Source organism: Argentina silus, assembly GCF_951799395.1.
Source record: "Argentina silus genome assembly, chromosome: 7".
Lineage (NCBI taxonomy): Eukaryota > Metazoa > Chordata > Actinopteri > Argentiniformes > Argentinidae > Argentina > Argentina silus.
Genome location: NC_139661.1, coordinates 11,133,217 through 11,155,049, shown reverse-complemented (window position 1 = coordinate 11,155,049; position 21,833 = coordinate 11,133,217). Strand labels below are relative to the sequence as shown.

The 21,833-nt window shown below is 45.1% G+C and overlaps 1 protein-coding gene across 1 annotated transcript in view; it reads left to right on the top strand.

Moving 5' to 3' along the window:
* Window positions 1-669: 669 nt before the first annotated feature.
* Window positions 670-21,833, top strand: part of LOC310806773 (tetratricopeptide repeat protein 28-like) — a 114,356-nt gene continuing 93,192 nt past the window's right edge. Inside the window, exon 1 of the mRNA XM_083673013.1 lies at window positions 670-1,488. Coding sequence (XP_083529139.1) covers window positions 1,462-1,488 — 27 coding nt within the window. The 5' untranslated portion in view covers window positions 670-1,461. The remainder of the gene's footprint in view (window positions 1,489-21,833) is intronic.

Here is a 21,833-nt window from a genome sequence, read left to right as displayed (position 1 = left end):
GATCACTAACACAAACTAGGACAGGTTAAGATTGTGAATAGCGGTTCAAGCCTGTAGTGAATACACTCTCATACACCCCAATTTAGTTCCATAAGACTCATCACTAAGGACAATACTACCAGGGATCAAGGCTATTTTCCCTGAACAGGTGAGCTGTGTTATCTCTAAGAGCATTAATGCCACTGTAAACAGTGAAGAGGATATGCCTTTAAAGGTGCTGGGGGTTTATATAAAGCTGCTAAGCATGTGTCTCCTGTCACTTCTGTCTACTTTAAAGGGGGTTATATCGCTTTGTACAGGACAGCAGAACAGCTGTCTTGCCAATTAAGTTGACCCCCTCAAGCACAGGTTTTTCCCAAGTAGGATCTTCCCAAGTGTAAATGAATGTGTATATTAAGATATTGATGCAAATTATGATCTTGCATTCATGTTTTTCCTAATAGCTATCAAAAACATACCAACCTGGTCCTACATAGGCCTACTGGCTATTGCATGTAGTTTCACATTAGAACTAAGGCTCGCCCGCTGTTATCACTGCATCCTAAGCTCTGGAGTCTTCTCTGGGCGCATCTCTGGTGCGCGCCTTTGAGCCAATGGCACTATGACCCCACAGCTCGTGCCTGCGCTGCTCCGTACTAGATCTGCAGTGTAAAGCCCGAGAACGAAGGAGCAGGGAAGGAAGTCATTAGAGTGCTGTAGTCCAGTTTGTTGCTGTTGCAGGATATCCTTCCAGCTCTTCGCACAGAAATTCCAGGGATTTTTTTCTGTCCCCCCTCCTCCTCCTGTGACTGTTTCTTTTGCTCTCTGTATGTCGCACTTTTACCGTGGAGTTCTGTTTGCCAGTGTATTTTCCTGAACATTTTGACACTGCGTTTAGAACATGGAATATTAATTAATAACAGTTGTCATGTTTTTTTTGTTTTTTTGGATGGAATAAGTACAGAAAAGATTGGACTTGTATTTATGTTTTGTTTTTGGACTAACGGTGCTCAGTAATGCATGGACGACGTCAGCGCTAACAAAAAGTTGAAGAATTAATGTATCCACAGCAGTTCACGTTACTGGATTGGTCCTCGAAGATAAACCCTGCTAAAATACTGCGACCGATCCAGTGGGTAGACTACTATTACGGGTTCATAACAGACTTGTAGTTTGGATTTACGCACAGTGACCAAATGTTATTTCGCCTACCAAAACCTGATAAAATGCACATTTGAGATTCAGATTCAAGTCAATGATTTATTCTCGAACTGATTCCTTGGATTAAACGGGGCTATTGCGTGCCATCTCTCCGAGTTGACGTAGAACCGTGAATCGCGTATCATGCGCCGCTTCTTGGAGAAAATATGCTGCAAAATTGAGGGAAGTCAAGAGGCAGTATGACTTGCTCTTGGAATTCCCTTGAATCTCAATTTCCCTCTCATATAATATCTTGATGCTGTACATTTTTGGTTTACAAATATGATGAAATGGCAGCCCCGGAAGAAGGTGAGTGAAAAATACTTATTCTTTTTTACTATATGAATAACATCTCACGGGTACACTCTGCAAGTTGAACGGAGGCTCGGGCTTGGAATGGTAGTTTACCCGTACATAAGTTGTCTGTTTGCCAAAGATGTGCATTTTTCGTGTATCCAAATGTATGTCACTGCTTTGTTAGATAAGTGAATCATTATGGCCACAAGATAGTGTCTGACCAATCAAAGTTTTCTAATAAATTCTAATTTTTATTCGGATAGGAGTCACACTGAAGCTCTGGTGATGTTCTTTACAGAGGTTGCCTGTTTTGCTGATTCGAGATTGATATTTTTGTTCCATTAGCCTAGTCCTATACAAAATGAAGATGTTGCAGTTGTCACAGGTCTGCATTGCTGTAGCCTACAGTACATGACTCCTCATATGGAGCGGTCGCGGGAAGGGTAGGCTGACCATTACAGTTATGCCATAGTATAATGAACTAGACCGGAGAAGTAGCGGTGCTGGTCTGTAAAATATGCACAACGTGATGACATAAACTGTGTGCAGTGTACTCCAGAATGTAACAGTCGTCTACTTTGAAGAAATAGTGTCTCTCTCTCGGTTTAAATTAGCCCATTTTCATCGCCCTTGAGCATGTTAAAATCGTATTACTTTGTTGTGTGTTTATTTGTGGTTTATTTGTGGAGTAAGCCTAAACTTCTGTATTTTTATCCAATGGTAATTTCCTCACGCTTGCCGATGTGACAACGGCCCTAAAAAGAGCCAACATGCATTAAGCTTTTGAACGAATTAACACTGGTAACGTTCAAGGGATGATAAAGCGACCCGCAGATTTCACACTGACATTTGGAGGATTACAAGTCAAGAAAACATTGCAGCTTATAATGTAGGCCTATTTTTTAAATTATGTTTTAAGTTAAGCCGTCAGAATGAATTCTCTTGGACGAAACTATGATCTTTTCATTTAAACTCTCTTTCTGTTCCATTGTTTTTCTTGAGTTACCTTCAAGTATTACCACATGGAAAAATATAGGCTACATGAATCATCTGAAAAGCACGAAACCTCTTATTATAGGGATAAGATGCCGATATCACGTTATTATCCACTAGGGGGCACTTTCCAACGATATAAGAGAAATCCTACTTTTCCAGACATGTTGCCTTAATAGTTGAACGTCTTTTCTTCATATCCTGTTGTTTATCCAACTGACATTGAATATTGAATAAATGTAAGTGCCGTGAAGGTCTTTCTCTCTTCCTGAGTTTTCAGCGAAGGCGAGGCAGGAGATGAGGATGGGAAGCGCGTCAGAGTATTGAGACGCACTTGTGGCGTGCGTGCCTCCATCGGCAAACTCCCTCGTCCCTATCTGCTTGCTCAGTCATATTCGCCTTCATCAGTCGTTTGTTCCGAATCATGTAATGGGAATAGTAATTAGTGAAAATAGTTTTATCCTGAATAATTTACTGATGATGAAAGGAACATTTCAAAAGAGACGTTCTTATTATAGAATTATTAACAGAGTAAATAAAAGACCTGTGCTGTCGTGAATAATTTTAGCAGCTGTGCAGCATCTCTGCCAGAACCATCCACGAGACCCCCCTCTGAGGATTAAAAGCCTTACTCACTGCTGGAATTCATTCCCAGTCACACTTAAGAAAATCTGCTGAACCTTAAAAGATCATAAGAGAGAATGTTGTCATTCATTTTCATTGAACGTGTTGATTCAATTTTACATGGTTAAAAGGGGAATATAATTGATTTCAGTCATGTAGTGTGAAAGAAAGGTTATACACGTATGCATGCACACACACACACACACACACACACACACACACACACACACACACACACACACACACACACGCATACACACACACACACACACACACACACACACACACACACACACACACACACACACACACACACACACACACACACAACACACACACACAAACACTCTGTGTGTGTGTCCTGTCTTTTCACATACAGTGCATAGCTATTATTGTGTGTGTTTTGCATGTGATTATAGAGATAATACAGCACTGTATGTACCTCTACTATATGCATGTGACATTGTCCCCTCATACTGTCCTCTGGTACGTAGCCAAAGACATCTCCTGACTGTGCGTTTTGGCTCAGGCATTGCACATGGCAGACAAGACAATAGAGGAACCACTCTTGTTATATCTGTAGACTCTTCTTTTTTTCCAGAACCACATGCAGTAATTCCTCAAAAGGTCCTTCAGTTCTCCCACTATCACTTATTATGTATCTGTTTTTTAATCTGTCTCCTTACTCCACTTGTAGTTCAATAGAGATCAATACCAAAGCGTAGGATGATCATATCGACTTTGGCCAAGTGTCTTCTCCGCCTTCTTGTAATGGATTACACTAATAAGTTAAAAACTCCATATCTGTGATGTTGGAGAGAGAGAGAGAGATCCCTCTCCTTGATGGAGGCCGATAGCATATCTCCTCAATGGATGGAAAGGTGGAAAATTCCAAGGATTAGTAGGATTACTTTGTTCCTCCTCTGTGCTATTGGAGATGCTCAGAACACCTGAGCCGATTAGAGGAGAGTGTCTATTACACAGTGTTAATATGTGGGGTGGGAGACGGCTGACTCGTATTTAGGATTCAGATACGGCCTAGATAAGGCTGTCTGTTCAATATTAATCAAGCTTTACTCTGGAGATAGCTTTGTTCAAGGGCTTATCAGCTGAATGCATCATGCGTGGTTTGAGCCAATAAATCTCTGGTCAGTTGTCCGGTGCCAATTAGATCTACAGTACACCACTCTGTCCTCCGATGAGGAGCATAGGCCTAGAGTGCAGGATCATACAGTAGATGTTGGGTGCTAGAGAATGCTAGCAGCTAGTGTGGGGAAAGGCATGAGGAATGATTAGTAAAATCAGTTGGTGTTGCCATGCTGTAGAGGACAAGCATGTGAATGCTCAGTAGACTGACTCAATGGATGAGGTAAGAGGTGCCAGTGCGCTAGCAACCACAGTGAGTCTGTATAGGAGTGGACAGCGATGTTGACATTGAATGCATGCAGTGAATGGAAAATAATCTATTTGTGTTCTCAAGGTGAAGGAAGGCTGTTTTGGCAGGAGGAATGTGTATGTGAGTGTGTGTGTGTGTGTGTGTGTGTGTGTGTGTGTGTGTGTGTGTGTGTAAAGGCCACATGCAAAATTAGAATTGAGCTCCTACTGTATGTGGCTTGGTGGTTGATGTGTTTTGGCAATCTATCAGGGCTAAATGGCTTGACTGCGTTTGCCCCTGTGTTTGTACTGTATGTTTGTGTTTGTCTGTGCACTTTTATTCCTGTGTGTTTGTGTACGTATGTGGAAATGCAACGTCTGAATACGAGAGACTTATTTACTTCTATCATTTTCACCATACATCTGTGGCCTGATGTGGAAAGACTTCTCAGTCTGTTATGGATGTACTGTATGTATGGTCTACTCCCATGATGGAGGAAGTCACCTCCATTCCCTTCACCCTTCACCGTTCAGCCAGACTTCACTTCTCCATGTGTCATTATCACCATAAGCTATCTGTGTGGAAAGGCCTCACATCCTGTAACTGTGCTGCTCGCCTCAGTTTACAAAACTGTTTTTTACGTTTGGAGTTCACGGCCGGGTTTATGGCAGCTTAACCCAAGACTGAGGAAGTCACTGTTTGTTTTTGCGGTCATGCCAGATGTTCCTCTGGGTTTCTCACAGTTGACTTAAAGCCTTCTCACCTGTGCCGGAGTCAGCCACAGCCATGGTGGAGTGTCTGTGAAGAGAAGAGACTCAGCTCTCACTTAGTAGGCATACTGCTCTTATCATCTCCAGGTGCATTCCTTCATCTCTGACCTTGTTTGTCACCTTTTGACCTGGGGGAGTGTCTCATCCGGTGTTTCTCCTTTGATTCTGCATTATTTATGAGCTTTATATGTTGGGGAAAAGGGCTATCTTTCCCTCCAGTGCTCCATCAATCCCTGTGACGTTTCCTAGCTGGCAGCAGCTCAGCAGTTTTGGAATACATTTACAGCAGCGGAAAACTTGTCAGAATATGAGGAGGAGGGCTGGAGGACACATCTGAGGAGAAGAGAAAGCGGGGAAGCCTGGAATCACTGGGGAGGAGTTGAGAATGTTGGGTAGAGATTGAGACACATCAGGGAACAAATGAATGGGAGATGGATAGAGTGAGGGAATTGAGGAGAAAGATGGAGGATGTACAGGAGAAGAGATGGAATTACTCTAGAGCTGTAGTACAGTAGACATTGATGGAATTGGAGATGGGTTGAATGAGAGAAAGCGAGAGAAAATGAGAGAGAGGGGAATGGAATGCGAAAGATTTTGCAGGAGATAGAGATTTGGACTTGTGGAGTGAGAGGGCCCTAGAGTGATGCAGCAGGGATAATTAATGATAGGGAGTGATAGCACCTGCTGTTCCTGATGCTGCGCAGTATTTACGGCCCAGCATGCAGAGCGGAACGGGAAGCGGCTGCGTGGCCAGCCCCTGGCCCATCCTCAGGGGGAGGAAGAGACCGGGGGGGGGGGAGGGACGGGCAGGCAGTGAGGGTATAGCGACTCAGCACCAGCAGCTGAAATTTATGTGCTCTCCTTGCTCTGCTAATCCCCCCCCTCGAGAGTGCGGGACAGAGATGGAGGAGAGAGCTCCCCGGAGTGCAAGGCCTCCCTTACTCTTATTGTGACGCAGTGGTCTGCAGTACTCATAGCTGTGGGCTTATGCCTGGCCTGGCACACCAGGGAGACCACTGTCAAAATAGCAGAAACAATAGGAACAATGGTGACTATGCCATTCTGTTCTCATTAATCCTCATTCCTGGGACCTGCACACTGTGAATCAATGTGTGTGGAGATGGATTTCTCGATAGCTAGTGGTAAACGGAGAGATTGATTTATGTGTAAAATGGTACATTTGTAATGTTTTCGTGAAGCCTCTGAGAACTACATTTTTGACATGCGGTAGTTTCTCCATCTCCCATGTGCTTCTGGCTTCTGGCTAGTGTGATTGGGTCCGTGTTTGGGTTCATCGAGGTCATTGTTCCAGGGGAATGTGGTCTACTGCACTCTGGGACCTGGAGGTGCCTGCCACTGGGTGCCTCCACAGGGAATAGGCCAGACTTGCTGGTTCAATTGGAGCGCATTTCCCTGTGCTATGAGGTGGAAAAGTCATCTGGTGGGCCTGAGCCCCTGTGTATTTAGTGGTAAAGCTCCTCTACTCTGTGTAAGTATGCCACACTAAGATAAAGAGCAGCAGTGTTTCATATGCTGTGCAAAACAAGCCATGAATGAGTGCTATCTGCAGCACAAGAGACACGTCCATTTATCGTCAATGCATTTCCCCCTTGCACGTGGACTGAAAAACATGCATACTTTTCTCTATTTCACAACATTTATCATCAATCCAGCTGCCAAAACCACAGTATGTGCATTCCATTATAACTCCACTCTGGAATGGCTCCCAGGCTTCATGTGAGCACAGACTCTAGACCTTCCAGCTGTCCCCGTCCAGCCCCATGCCTGGTGTCACAGAAATGCACCACTATGTCTTAGAGTTATGTCTTAAAGTGTGCCTGTGATTCAGCCAGGGGAGAGGCGCGCTAAAAGAGCAGCTAATACCACCCTGCCTCACACAGACGCCCCTAAATCCCACTAATTCCATCCCCTCTTTTGTCAGAGATGGGATTCGTAAGCCCTTTTTTGAAGGCTCAATTTTCCAGGAGTGTGTCCAGGGCTTAGCCGGAGCCTTTATATGGCCTGCCGTTTCATTCCTTGGAGAGCAAGTCTGACCAGGGACCACAGTGGAACTGAGACCTATCAGAGAATGTTTTGCATGTGGCCTTTACTTGAAAGACTTAAGAGTAAGGGTCTCTGGTCCTGAAGATGACATACATTAGATTAGTTTGACCCTCTGTCTGGTCCTCCATAGGCTCCATAGGGACGTGTTTGTCTGTGTATGTGTGTGAGAGAGAGGGAGCATGGTCGATACACAGACGGCTTCAGCAGACTGGCCCTCCTGAGGGTCACAGAAACAGCAAAGCCCTGAAACAGCAGATTGTTTTGTTTTCCCCCAGCGTCACTCTCACCTACCAGGCCCTGCCTCCACACTGCTCCTGCCACACGGAACGTGCTGAGGGCAGCCAGGAAAGAACTTTACTGATGGCCGTAAAAACCAGCAGGAAGGAAGGAGAAATTTACCGACCCAGGTCCACTGAGGCTTCCCCATCACCGTCTCTCAGGGCCCGATTTAGCTCCTGTTCCCCACCCGTGGGTTTGACTTTATTTATATGGGGTTTATACGGGATAGTTATGTCAGGCATATGTTTATATTCGCTGAGATATGCGGGCTGGAGTAGGACTGACATTCCATTGCTGAAGACACATCCACTCCCTGTTACTTTCCTGAGGGAGAGCCATGATCCCTGGGCTCTTAACAAGGCAGACAGACAGGTGGAGACTGACAGGAGGACAGAGATAGACTCACTAATGAGGGCTACAGCACAACACCCCCCACCCTCTCCTGTTCTACAATCTCTAATGATCTCATGCCTCATAGAGTTTATATATTTAGCTAGAGGTTCTTTTGCCTTCTAATAAAGCCATAGCTACTTATACTGCTGTCTCTCCTTCCCTCCCTGCCCCCTCTCTGCAAGGGCTGCTTAACCAGCCCACAGTCTTTTGTTGACTGTTGCTTCCTCTTTTGGTTATGTAGGTCTTGTGTGTGGTACAGTAGGTGGTTTCATTAGTTTTAACTCTACCACAATACATAATGTACTGTATCCATAGATGTGCGTTCTACCTTCAATCCCTTCCCCTCACCCACCACATTACTATCCTATCTCCGAGGGGTCATGAAAATGTGAAAGCAACGCAGTAGGTTTGTGTGCATATTGGCATGTTTGTGCGTATCTATGTATGCGCTTTGTGTCTTGTCAATTGTGTGTATGTCGTGTGTGTTATATCCAACTGTGGGCTAAACCTAGGCATCGATAGACTAGAACAGTTTACACCTATCATCTCACTAACATTCTTCTCCACCCCTTTGGTCCTCTACCCAATTCCCTCTCTCATTAGATCTATATTTCTCTGACTCGGGTCAAAGGCCACATAAGAGCAAATATTGCTCTCCAGTCTGGAGAGGGCTCCAATTACCACTGTGAAATCTTAAGCATTGGACCTGCCTTGAGAGGCTAAATATAGAAAACTGAGAGCTGCTCACTCAAGGATCCCTAGAAGTCTGCCAGACAGTAAAGAATGTCTGTCTTATGATGTGCTAAATATTTTTTAGTTATGGCTGCATTTATAGCAATGTAAAATGTGTTGAGCGCCTCAGCCACCACCTGTCTGGATGATCCGCTCTGTGAAATCGTGCTGAACTGAACATGTTTAGCGCCATGAACATTGTCTCCGCAATAAAAAGTATGTGTAACCACTCGCTCAAGCTGCTCCAATTGCTGTAGTAAAAAAAAAGAGACATAATTACACTGTGGAACAAAAGACCGTAACTTGGCTCACAACAGTTGGTGTAACGCTTCAGGTGTGAAATTACCCACACGATTAACATTTGGGAGTGTAATTTAGCCCTCCCCTTCGCCTGAATATGAATAAAGCTTCCTTTCTTTACGACGGAGAGGGTTGAGAATGGTAGCGTGGTGGTGTGAGCTGATGTGTCTACTGTACTGTACACCCCTTAGCTTTAGCATGCTACCATTATGGAGAACAGCACCAATAGTCTATCCTCTCTTCAGGTGAGATGCCCTTGACTCTGGTCATACATACAGGGCTCTGTATTCATGTTAGAGGTGATACATGCAGTTATACACCGTAGTACGCCATGATACTGTGACACTGGGATACCCGATCAATAACAAGACAGAGCTGAGCAGAGTAGAGCTGTAGTGACAAAGCCTCTGTTGGTGGTGTTACAGTGAAATGAATACGTTGGTGGGCTGAAGAAGGCTTCCTGTTGTCACTGCTTTGTGTATATGTTCATTAGTGCTCAAATGATCCCTTGGGCTGTCACAGAGCACGGCTGCACCTGTGTCCATGAAGTTCTAACCAGCACCTGCTGTCCCTGGCTAGTCCAGATGGGCCTGTCCACCTGCTACCACTGGGCCCCACAGAGGAAACTAATCTGGACCTCAACAGAACCAATCCAATCAAAGCACTGAGACAGACAGTTTAGTATAAAACCTGTTGTATTGTATTACCCCTGCTTTCCCTCTGTTATACAGTAGCTCATGATATGTGTTTAATAGATATCACTCCATGAATACATATTAGGACTTTTACACAAGAGGCAGTGCCGTTTACTGCAGCAAAGCTGATGACATTTCAGCCAACAAATACATTGCCCCCACCGGCCCCACATCCCTCCATCCCTCGCTGCCTGTCCCAGCTAATAGAGAAAGGCCTCAGGCTGTGCAGGTGTAGCCTGAGAGGCTGCTGTGAAGGTGGCAGTCCTGACATTCACATTCTGGGGACCACAGTTGGCCATAGCTCTCCTCTCATTGAAATGCCAGGACAGGATTGTTTGTCAGAGGAGAGAAAAGCTATCTGCTGCTTGTTTTTGAAGCAAATGTAGAGAGTGAGTGAGGAGGTAGAGCAGGTGTTTTGCAATCAAACCAACTCTCCATGTGCCAATGTTCTCTTAGTCCCAGTGGAGCCTCTTTCTGATCTGGTAATCCTACTGGCTGCAAATCTGTTGACAATTCCGGATGTTCCCATGTCTGTTAGGATTTTTAAGTGTGTCTGTTTTGAGTAGAAACCAGCCTAATTTGGTCAACTGGCTGGTGTCTCTTGCTGTGACAGTATTATTAATCAAATGATTGGGCTTGTCTTCAGTCAAACTCTATATCTGCAGACAGAGAAATTTACAAGCAACTGTTGTGGTTCTCTTGTGTTCTTCTCAGATTCTAGTGGCATCAAAGACAGGCTCTAGGATGCAAATATCACAAAGAAAACCCCCAATCAGTTTATAACAGCAGTTATAAACTGATGGGAGAGGATAGCAGTTGCTCCATAAGGACCATGTTATCTCTCACGGTTGTAGTTGCAGTGTGAAATACCCAACTGTGTGACATGCAGTCTCTGTCTCTGTTTGAATGGTCAAAGGCAATTCACTCTGTTTAAAGATTTTGTCACTACTCTTTTTATGCATTTTTCTGTTCTCAGAATTGGAAAATGACTTGACATTTGAAATGGATTTCTAATCTTCAGTAAGCAAGAGACAAATGTAATGGTTGGTTGATTGAATTGTCTCAGTGATGTCTCTGTGATTACATAATGTTGGAATTCTATTTCTACCTCAGGAATTGAGACAAACATACAGTGGCTATACGATAGAAGAGCAATAAAGCAGTTGGTCATGTGTCAGGGGTCACCTCTTTGCTTATTTGCACGCCCACACACACATGTCCCCCAGGTACAGGGAGTCTGCCTCCAAAGCAGTGTGTGGCAGACAGACAGGCTGAGAGGCAGGTTGGCAGATAGCGGAGACAGGAGCGTCGTGGATGACACGCATTCAGAGCTGCATCTTTCAATGGCCGTTATCGGGGAAGCCTTCCCTGTGCCCGGAAAAAAGATGCTTTCAATTCCCTGTCCTCATTTCCTGTGCTGACGGAAGCCATCGCCTCGGCGGAGGAACTGCCTCTCTTTGAGCGGAGAAGTACACAAAACAAGATGAGAAAAGTTGTTTCTCCGTCTTCCATCCGAGTGCCTGCTGCATGTTCCGCTTTGCTCATTAGCTGTCGACACACCCGCTTACTCGTCTCAATCAATGCATGTCTTAAGTGCTTTCCTGTTTGGGAAATTAGCGTCAAATGATTTGGTTTGAGTGCCCAGCTCCTCTTGGTTTGTATGACGGGGAGTCCCAGAGGCTTTCTGAGAGGAACCAGATTGGAGGTTGTTTGGAAGAGATGAGGGGAAGGGAGGGGAGGGGGGAGTTATGAAACCTGATTAGGATATCGTTTGAGTTAATTACCTCAGGTTTTTTCCTTTTCATCCATCTATGTGTAATCTAATTACAGACGGTAGTTTTCCAATTCCTATAAAATGAAAATGTAACTGGTCCCTGGAGAGGGGGAGTATGAGACTCCTCCCCACCCCACCCTACCACCCCTTCTCCAAAGCTTTGCTGAGGAGCTAGCTAACTGATGTGGATGTCATAGCGATCAGTGCACTTATCTCAGAGTCTTAGTCTTTGTCTCAGTCATTGCACTGAAGCCTGTCTTTGCTGCAGAGTGCCTTGAAACTGCCACCATGCTCAGAGTGGTGTCTGTCAGGGACAGTTTAGAAGTCTAGATTTCTGTCAGGCATCCAGTCTAAAAATGGTCCATTATCATCAACACATTCACCTGTTTTTTTGCATTTATCTTAACAACAGCATACACCTGTGTAAGGTAGACACCCTAATACATGTACAATAACTACAACGTTGGGGCATGTAACTGTAGAACACTGGTCGTATCATGTGTTTGGTAGAGTGAGAGTGAAGGCAGCATCATGACCAGACACACAGACAATAACAGAGCAACAGCACTAGGAAACGGTGGGTTATGCAACCTTTCAACCCAGGGACCCCAGACATAATTATAAACAGATGGTGTAGACCTTCTTCGACTCTATCTTTTGGTCTGTCAACTTTTCCAACTCTCCATTTCCTCTATCAACTCTCTATTACATACTGAACACAAAGTGCAGATTTCTTTATGCTGACATGCCCTTTTGTTTCAGGTTGTTGAATACATGAGCCGCCCTTGTCATTGTAACTGATTGGAAGAGATCAAGAGGCCTACTTCAGCCTCCTGTCTCTCCATTTAACAGAAGTTAAAGGCAGAAAATGCAATTCAAGCATTTCTGTCTACCTTGGGAGCCGGCACCTAGATCAACGTTTCCACCCTGTCGGCCTGTCTGTCTTATCTTTCTCTCTTTTTACCTCTGTGCCTCTCATCTCTCTCACTCTGCACCTCTCTACACCTCTCCTGCTTTCCATCTCCCGTCCTGTGTCTCAGAGGAAGATACACCCCGTAGCTGTAAATTGGCCCATTTCTCACATTTTATTTCAGAAAGTTCTGGCATTCAACGATGGAAGAGGAATAACCTGCCAGCCCAGCACATTGATAGAATACTGAATTCATTAGCCCCCCTCTCATCCTGCTCTGGGTCCTTGAAACTAAAGTTTTAAGTTTTCTTCTTTAAAATTGGCCAACGTTGGTGTCCTCATAGTGTTGCATTCCACTATTAGCACATCAAAGTGAGAACATGAGAACCTTGGACGGTGATAATTAAAATAGAACAGGGTAGCAGGCAAATAACAAGACACATTCTATACCGTGCCATGCTTAGTTGTTTCTAAGGAAAACATTGTAGGACTTTTCCATTATTTCTTGAATGTGTAAATCCATAAAAGCATAAAATTAGATATCCATGGAGCATAAAATTAATTCTGAGACCTCCACAAAAGGTCAAAGGATATTTTTTTAACTAAACCCACGATTAGCTTTCTGTTTGACATACAAAGTTAATGCTTCACAAGAAGTTACTCAGTGTGGAATTGGTATGTCCAGTCACACATTAATCCATCTTTGAAGTCTTAAATCTTTTATTCTTAACTAGGGATTAAGGATGAATTTCTCAAATCATTTTGATACACATACACAATGTAGACATGAAGGCCTTTGTATGATTATCTTTTAGAAATCCGTTGCTACAAAGCTAGATTTTGCTGTTCCTGCAGTCTTGTTGAGATGGGGTGTTTTTTGCGCTTGGATTGCCTCCCCATTTTCACCCCTCACCACTTTTTGGAAGATTACTGGGAAGAGCCTCTCTAGCGCATCAGCCAATTACTGTTATATCTCTGTCCCGTCTTGGACCCCTCTGTCTACACCCCCCTCCTCTGTAGAAAACGTACCCCCTTTTCTTTGGCAGCCCAATTTGTCAAGATCACTCCTTCAGATTGGTGGCGTTTTGAGAGGGGGCTGGGTACTGCTTTTAGAGAGTAATGGTTGCAGGAAGGGGGGTGAAAAGGCAAAATGCAGATGATCCTTAATCTCTTTTGAGGAGTCGTGCCTCTCTCCTCCCATCTTTCTTTTCTCTTCCACGTTATCCTATGATTCCATTTGCTCTCCTTTCTCTTTCTCAAGTTTTTCTTGCTGTCCCTTTCACCCTCTCGTTCTGCCTCTCTCCTTGATTTCATGTCTTCTTCTCTACATATTTTACTTTCCTAACCTACATAGACTTTCTCCTCTCTCACTCTCTTCAGCACTCTACCCTTTCCCCTTTTCTGTTTCTCCCTCTTTCAAGTCTCTCCATCCCTCTCTTCTCGGCTCTTGCTTCCTTTCATGTTTGGACGGCACAGAGTCGACCCCATGTAAATATGTAGGCTAATCTGGGCTTTCATTAGTTTGTGTACATGAATATTGCATGACTGGTTCTCCTGTGCTGGGCCAGATTAGTTCTCACTCTTATCCCCTGGTTAATTGAAAACCATTATAGCTGACTGCAGTCAGGAGCTGCGCTTCACAAAGCTCTTTTCTCAGGCCGTGCCCAGACAGCTCTGATTCCTCTCCCCTTTGCTCAAAGCCCCCTTTTCAAACGGACACCAATCAAAAGACTCTCTTCTGGGAGAGGGAGAGCAGCATTGGGGAAATGAGGTTAAGTGTATAGACGAACCGACCTTCAACATTGTAATGTCCTCCATATCAGAATCTGACAGCCCATGTGGGTGTGAAAGGAAAGGGCTTGGTGAGACGAGTTGTAATTGGACTGGGATACCAGTGAATAGATGAAGCATTTAGACTTCCGTCTTGACTGCCTTCGAAAAAATCCTAGAGGGGTTGGAAGGGTAGGATGAAGGGTAGATGATGACAGAAAGGACCTGGTTTATGGTTGAGAGCTCTTCTTGTCTTCTAATGAGGACAAACAGCTAATTTGCACGAGCAAGCACACACACACACACACACGCACACACACACACACACACACACACACACACACACACACACACACGCACACACGCACACACACACACACATTGGGAGAATTGCCAAGACATTTGCGGGGTGGTAGAAATCAACATGACAGTTTGGGTGTGGATAAAATCTCAAGGAAGAATTCATAATTTTATGGTTCATTTTTTTTCTTAGTGGCTGTCATCTCCAAAAATGTTTCTGAGGGGGACTGTATTAAAAAGGCCTCTTCCTTCTATCTCTATCAAATTCTGTGTAGTTAGATGGCGGGGGGGGGGGGGGGGGGGTTTGAGCTGTGCGTGTCGGTGCTGTGGAAGCAAGTCCCTCCATGTTGCCTCTGGACACGTTCCCCCTATCATGCAGCTAATTTTATGCAGACCTCATCATGGATTTGGGATAAAGAGAGAGAAGGAGAGAGTGAGAAGGAGAGAGAGAGAGATGTTATCTCCAGGATGGTGTGGAAATAAGAGGGGGAAATTGAGTGGAAACTCTTACTCTGCATAGAGGGGAGCCGTCCGTTATGGGAGCATTTTTCTCTCAATCCTCTTCTCTCTTTTATTATTTTTCCAAAAGAGAATATCCTGCTGTTGTCATTTTGGTACTCTGCCACGCCTCTCTCTCTCTCTCTCTCTCTCTCTCTTGCTCTATCATTTATTTTTTCCTGCTTCGGGCGGTGGGGGAGGGATATGTGTGTGAGAGAGGTTTACAATAGCTGAGATGGGTGTAGAAGTGTTTCTTGCCGGGTGCCATTAGAACACCAGAACCTGTGCTCCATTTCAATGTCTGTACTCTCTTCCTAACATTTCCAATATGTCTTAGGCTATTTATCATTGCTATTCAAAGGGAATAATAAACACAGAGTGATCTTCTCAGGCACACAAACAAACACAAACTCCACAGTTCCCCTTTTGCCCCTGTTTCCCCTCTCCAGTCCTGCCACATGGCATTGCGATGCTGGTGGGGTCCATTGCAGGGTTGCGCTGATGGAAATGAGATGCATAGTGGCACGGTGTCAGAGAGCAGCAGATTGAACATTAGGCAGAATGGGCCAGCACGTGTTTGCTGATTGTTTTATTTAAATCAGCCCGAGCTCACTGGCCCCGGGGCGTGGAGTGAGGGGGGAACTCTTCAGAGGACACCTGCTCTATTAACCCCACAAGAGCGCACGTGTGTTGAGTGTGTGTGTGTGTGTGTGTGTGTTTGTGTGTGTGTGTGTGTGTGTGTGTGCGTGTGTGTGTGTGTGTGTGCATGCGTGTGCATGCATGCGTGTGCGTGTGTGCATGTGTGCGTGTGTGTGAGTGTGAGAGAGAGAGAGCTTGTGTTGTGTGTGTGTGTGTGTGTGTGTGTGTGCGCGCGCGCGCGCGTGTGTGTGTGTGTGATTAATGCCTGCCAGAAATCCAGCAACTTTGCATACTGGTTCTTTTAGACTCTTGCCTCTTTGTATATGTGTCTGAGAGGAAGAAAAACAGATCAATGCGGCTCTTGCGTCTCACAGCCTCACTTGACTGGGTCTTAAGAAGTGCTGCGCTTTTATTTGTATGTGTTTTGTCATTGTCATTTGAATACCTTTTCCCTAAAGCAATGTCTTTAACTTGCAGGCAGCTTTATATTCAGCTGGTTTATCTCCGTTTTCTTTTGAGCACAGAACAGTGACTTAGCTCATGCTAAGATGCAGGTGTTGTACATGTACCAAGACAGGGTTAATCATAATATGTGTGAGTGTGTGTGTGTGTGTGTGTGTATGTATGTGTGTGTCTGTGTGTGTGTGCACACAGTGCACACGTGTGTCATTGTGTATTTGTGTGTGTTTATGCATTCGTGCATGTGTCTGATGTATTGCAGAATCCCAGGATGTGGGAGGATGAATTTGGTACTTTATCACGCTTGCTGAGCCATTCTTAATCCAGTCACGTCTCGCCCTGTCACTGCACTTGGTCACCTCCAGTGTGTGTGTGTGCGCGTGTGTGTGTGCGTGTGTGTGTGTGTGGTGTGTGTGTGTGTGTGTGTGTGTGTATTGGGGTTACCAATATATGGACTCAGACCACGCATGTAACTTCACACAGACAGGTCCACATACAAAATGACCACATGTACAGTACACAGTACATAGTATCTCTTTATCTTTACCTTCTCTGCCTCTCTCTCTCTCTCTCTCTCTCTCTCTCTCCTGTGCGGCTAGCCCCCTCTCCTCTCTCTGTCCTTGGCAGTGTTGTGTATACACTGACAGTGCTGCCTGGTTAGGTGGGCTGTCCTGCTCTTAACCCCACACTAGAACCATGACTGATGGGATTCACTCCTCTCCTCCCCCTGTCTCTGCCTCCTGTCTCTTCCTCTCACACACTGTCAGAGATGATGGATGTGTGTATGGGTGTGTAGCTTTGGCTGTTTGTGTAGGTGCCCGTGTTTGTGTGCTTACAGCTATCCGTGTGTTTGTGCTCCTTCCTTAATCAGCTTGCCTTTTTTGACCTTAGTTTGATGGAGTGTATGTTTTGTGTGTGTGTGTGTGTGTGTGTGTGTGTGTGTCTGTGTGTGTGTGTGTGTGTGTGTGTGTGTGTGTGTGTGTCTGTGTGTCTGTGTGTGTGTGTGTCTGTGTGTCTGTGTGTGTGTGTGTGTGCCTGTATGTGGTTTGGCCGTAGCCTAAGTGAGTGAGTGTAGCTCTCCATTGCACGTCTCCCCACCATCCCTCCAGTGAGCAGATATCATGTCAGGCAGATGTTGAATGTTTAATGACAGTGGATGTAAGAGATTGCTGGCTTCTTGTCCGGATTAAATATTTAGGGGAGTCTGAACGGTGCTTTGACATTACTGGCTGCTATGGGGACCCAGTGCTCTGGTCCTCTCTGTAGAGAACACCAACCCGTCTTAGCTGGAGATCTACAGCTTGCTACTGGGATCCAGACAGACATGGATGTGACTAAACCGTCCTCTGTATCATCTGTGATAGTACACTACTCTCTCTGAGATAATGGTTTCCGTACAGCACTCGTTTCTACCAGGGGAACTAAGTGGTGTAAATGTGGCCTTGTTCTTACTGTAGTACTCTACTACTGTAGCCATGCTTGTCAAAACAAAACAAATAGGCAAAAGTGGTCTCAGGGAGAGCGATGAGAATACCAGAGAATCAGTGAGAGAGAGAGGGGGGGGGGGGGAGGAAGGGGGGAGGGGTGAGAGAGGGGAGGTTATATTTAGCCATGTCCTTCCAACCTATCCTTGCTCCCTTCTCACCAGGACACTGGTTTAGAGACCCTGGTTTGTCCTGTGAATTAAGGGGGTAATGGGCTGATACCATTTGAGGTTATAAGGATACATGTACAGCTGTTCGATTGTCACAGTGGATGACTTTTGGCCCTTCTTCATAGACAACTGCAGTCAGAACATTTATCTTTTCTTTAGACTTTACAGAATGTCTGTCTGGGCATCCCATCTGAGTTGTCTTGCATGTTGAAGTGTTTCTGTGTGGGGCTTCCTGCCACATGGCACATTAGCCTCAGGGGTCTTGTCTAACATGCTGGCGGCTATTTTCTCCAACTCAGATGTTGTGTGAAGAGATGGGATGTCAGTCGGATATCTAGACAGAGGCCCTCTGGGATCAGCAGGAGACACCTGGTCCGGCCACAGACCATTTTACAATGGCAGGCTTTCACAGGCTGCATTGTTCTGTGAGCTTCACAATGGACACTTACACACACACACACACACACACACACACACACACACACACACACCCGTGCACTTGCGCGCGCGCACACACACACACACACACACACGCACACACATACAGACACACACAAACACACACATTTTCATACACACATTTCAGAACATTCCTCTGTGGTTACCGAATAGAGAGCAGCCATACACACTCACATGCTTACACACCTAAACACACAGTGAACAAAATCATGCACTGTGTCATCCAAAACAACTGTCGTCTACGACTCCAGAGATAAAGACACGAGCCAAACCGAATACAGCTGGAGTGCATTCCTTCTGGTCAGGTCCCTGCTCTCTGAGAGAAGAAAGTAGGAGAAAAGCATGTCTGACTGGGCCTGTCTGCCCCCCCAGTCTGCCTGGCTCTGCTTTTGGACATCCCACAAAGGGAGCTGCAGCCTCTCTGGCAGTGTAGGACATAGGGGTCTGATCAGAGGAGAAGGGGACCTCCCCAGGGAGAGACTTAGGGCTAGATGACCTGTTAGGGGGCTGCTATGTCTTCTACAAGCTGTAGGCTCTGAGGAGTGAAGCAGTGACGTATCTGAATGAAGTCACACGCTATACATGATTAAGTTCCATCTCACTCAGGGCTCATGTCATTTGACCTCCTTACTCCTTCTCATATTTTGGGAGGCCTGCTCCTACTTCTCTCTAGACTACAGTAGTGTAGTTAAAAGCATTGTTGAAAGGTGTTAAGGAGGAAACATGGCCAGTAGCAGGGAAATATTGTGTTGGAGAAAAGTGTCTGGCATGACCTAATCATGATTTAAAGTGTGACTTCATGTGGTTTTATGTATAATGAAAGAGTAGGTTATAGCTGTCTGCACAGGCTGTTTTGTCCTCTTGTTTTTACAGCCAGAGTGAAAGCTATACTGTACACTGGCCACCGCTTTACTCTTGCCTTTGTGGTTGTATTTCTTTAATGCTGTTTTCATTGTGTGGTTTCTGAGTTTGCTCTGGCATTATTTGTCTATTTGTTTGTTGTGCCGTTTCCCCCAAGGAATGCTGCTAGTGCTCTGGTTTTCATTAGCCGGCTGTGTCTGGAGTACCCAGTCAGTGTTTGGAGATGGGAGAGACGTCGATCCTGTATTGTAATCCTGCCATGTATCTTTCCTGTAAGATGAGCCCCACACTAGAGTTCATCAGTGGCTCTAATGCCCCTCCTAAGGGCCCTTTGTTACTTAGTTCCAGGAGAAAGTGAATTGACCGAATATTTGTACTGAGCAAAGTTATGCTCATCAAGCGGGACCCATGAGCCAGAGCAGGAACAGCCTGTTTACATGCTAATGTGTCCAGGATGATTGATTGGTTTACACACGCTGGGTGAAATGTCCCTGCACTTCTCTGATGTCCGACATACTGTGCACATACAGGTTTTAATTTTTGACAAACACAATACAAAACACAAACTTAAACACTCACATACAGTATATGTCATCGACTTTTCACACTCACATTTATTGTACACATGCACAGTACTGCACACAATCAGGCACACACTCACACTCACACACACACACACACACACACACACACACACACACACACACACACACACACACACACACACACACACACACACACACACACACACACACACACACACACACTCACAGGGAGTTGTTGTGCTTTAGAGTGCAGAGTTAGAGGAGCCTTGTTGGGTGGATCAGGGGAGGATCAGTGGCCACTCAGTAAGGGGGTCTGATAGGCCCTGTTATGGCTGGGTGGTTTAGCTTTAATCCGATTGGACAGACTGGGGGCACAGCCCCGATAGGGTGCATGAAAACCTCACAGTCAAACCTACTGCTGCTCCCCCTCAATATTTCTGCTAATTACTGGCAGTAATTACCACGTTTAATTACATCTGATTCAGAGTCAAACAAGCAGGATTTGTAAAGATAGAGATGATTACCTCATTTTGTTTTGGCTCTATTGCACCCCTCTCTCATGGGAACTATAGCTCATAAGCCTGATATTAGCTTTGCCTCCATTGTACCTCCCTATGGAAGGACCCCCCCTCCTCACACCTGCAACCCATTAGTCCTGTCTCCTGGTCAGTGCCTCTGAGTAGTGTTGTTGGACTTGAATGAGATGCTTTCCTGTGATGAGAGGCCAACACAATGGCGGCACCAGTCGTGAGTTGAGGGCAGATGAATATTCAACAGATAGAGTCCCTGTCAGGAAACAGATGAGGTAGTTTGAATAGTAGAGTGTGAAGCTGCAAGTCATTGGCCCTCTGAAGTCAAACAGAGCCGACCTGACGCTGCCATCTCCTCTCACTGAACACATGAGCAGGATCCCCAGACAGTGGAAAGAGGGGAATACTTTTCTAATGAAAGGAAAGGAAGCCATTGTGGAAACCATAAGCAATCCTGTAAAGCAATTCATGGATACCCACCCAACCTTGAAGGAATGCACAATAGCCACAGCCATTTTCTGTGCATTAGCATTCCTGTGTGGGATGCTGTATAATCTACCTGTCAGATTAAGATGACATGGTCATTGTCTAGAGATGGGAATTAAATTATAGTGTGTGAAGGTGGTAGAAATTAGATTACAGAGAGTCATCCAAAATGTGTGCGCTGTGAATAGTGAGGGAGGTCTGCTCATACTCACACACACACACACACACACACACACACACACACACACACACGCACACACAAACATGCGCACACACACACACACACACACACACACACACACACACACACACACAGTACTCCACCACAGTGTAACTATACAGTGCTGCTTGAAAGTTTGTGAACCCTTCAGGGATGGTCATTATTTTTGTATAAAATATTAAAATAAACTTATAAAATCTTTATAAAGACATATGATATTGTTTATTTCACGAATGTGGTTTATTTAACAAAAGCTCAGATTTCATGTGTGCAAAAATATGTGAACCTCTTCAGTCAATAGCTTGTGGCACCTCCATTAGCAGCGATAACTTGGAGTAAACGTCTTGTATAGCCACTAATCAGTCTCTGACATCTGTTTTGAGGGATTTTTGGGATTTTTGCACTCCTCCTTACCGAACTCAGCCAATTGAGTGAGGTTTGAGGGGTGTCTGGCATAAACTGCCCGTTTCAGGTCCTGCCACAGCATCTCGATTGGATTTAGGTCAGAACTTTGACTTGGCCAATCCAAAACACAAATCATCTTTCTCCTGAGCCATTCTTTGGTAGATTTGCTTGGATGCTTTGGGTCGTCGTATACCTCAGAATTCATGGTTCCCTTAATGATGTGGAGTCGTCCAGGTCCAGAGGAGGAAAAGCAGCCCCAGATCTTGACATTCCCACCACCATGCTTGACTGTTGGGATAAGGCTCTTTTGGTAGTAGGCAGTGTTGGGTTTTTCGCCAAACATAATGGTTTTGATTGTGACCAAAAAGGTCCAGAGAACGGATTTCCAGAAACCTTCAGGCTTGTCCAGCAGAGGCTTCTTCCTAGCAACCCTCCCATGAATGCCATTCAGATTCAATGTTCTTCTTATTGTTGAAGCATTACCTGAGATGCAGCAAGGGAGGTCTGCAAATCTCTAGATGTCATGTTTGGGTTGGCTTTTACCTGATTTATTATTTTTCTTGTGGCTCTTGGGGATATTTGGAAGGGCATCCACTTCTAGGCCGAGTTGCTGTCATATTAA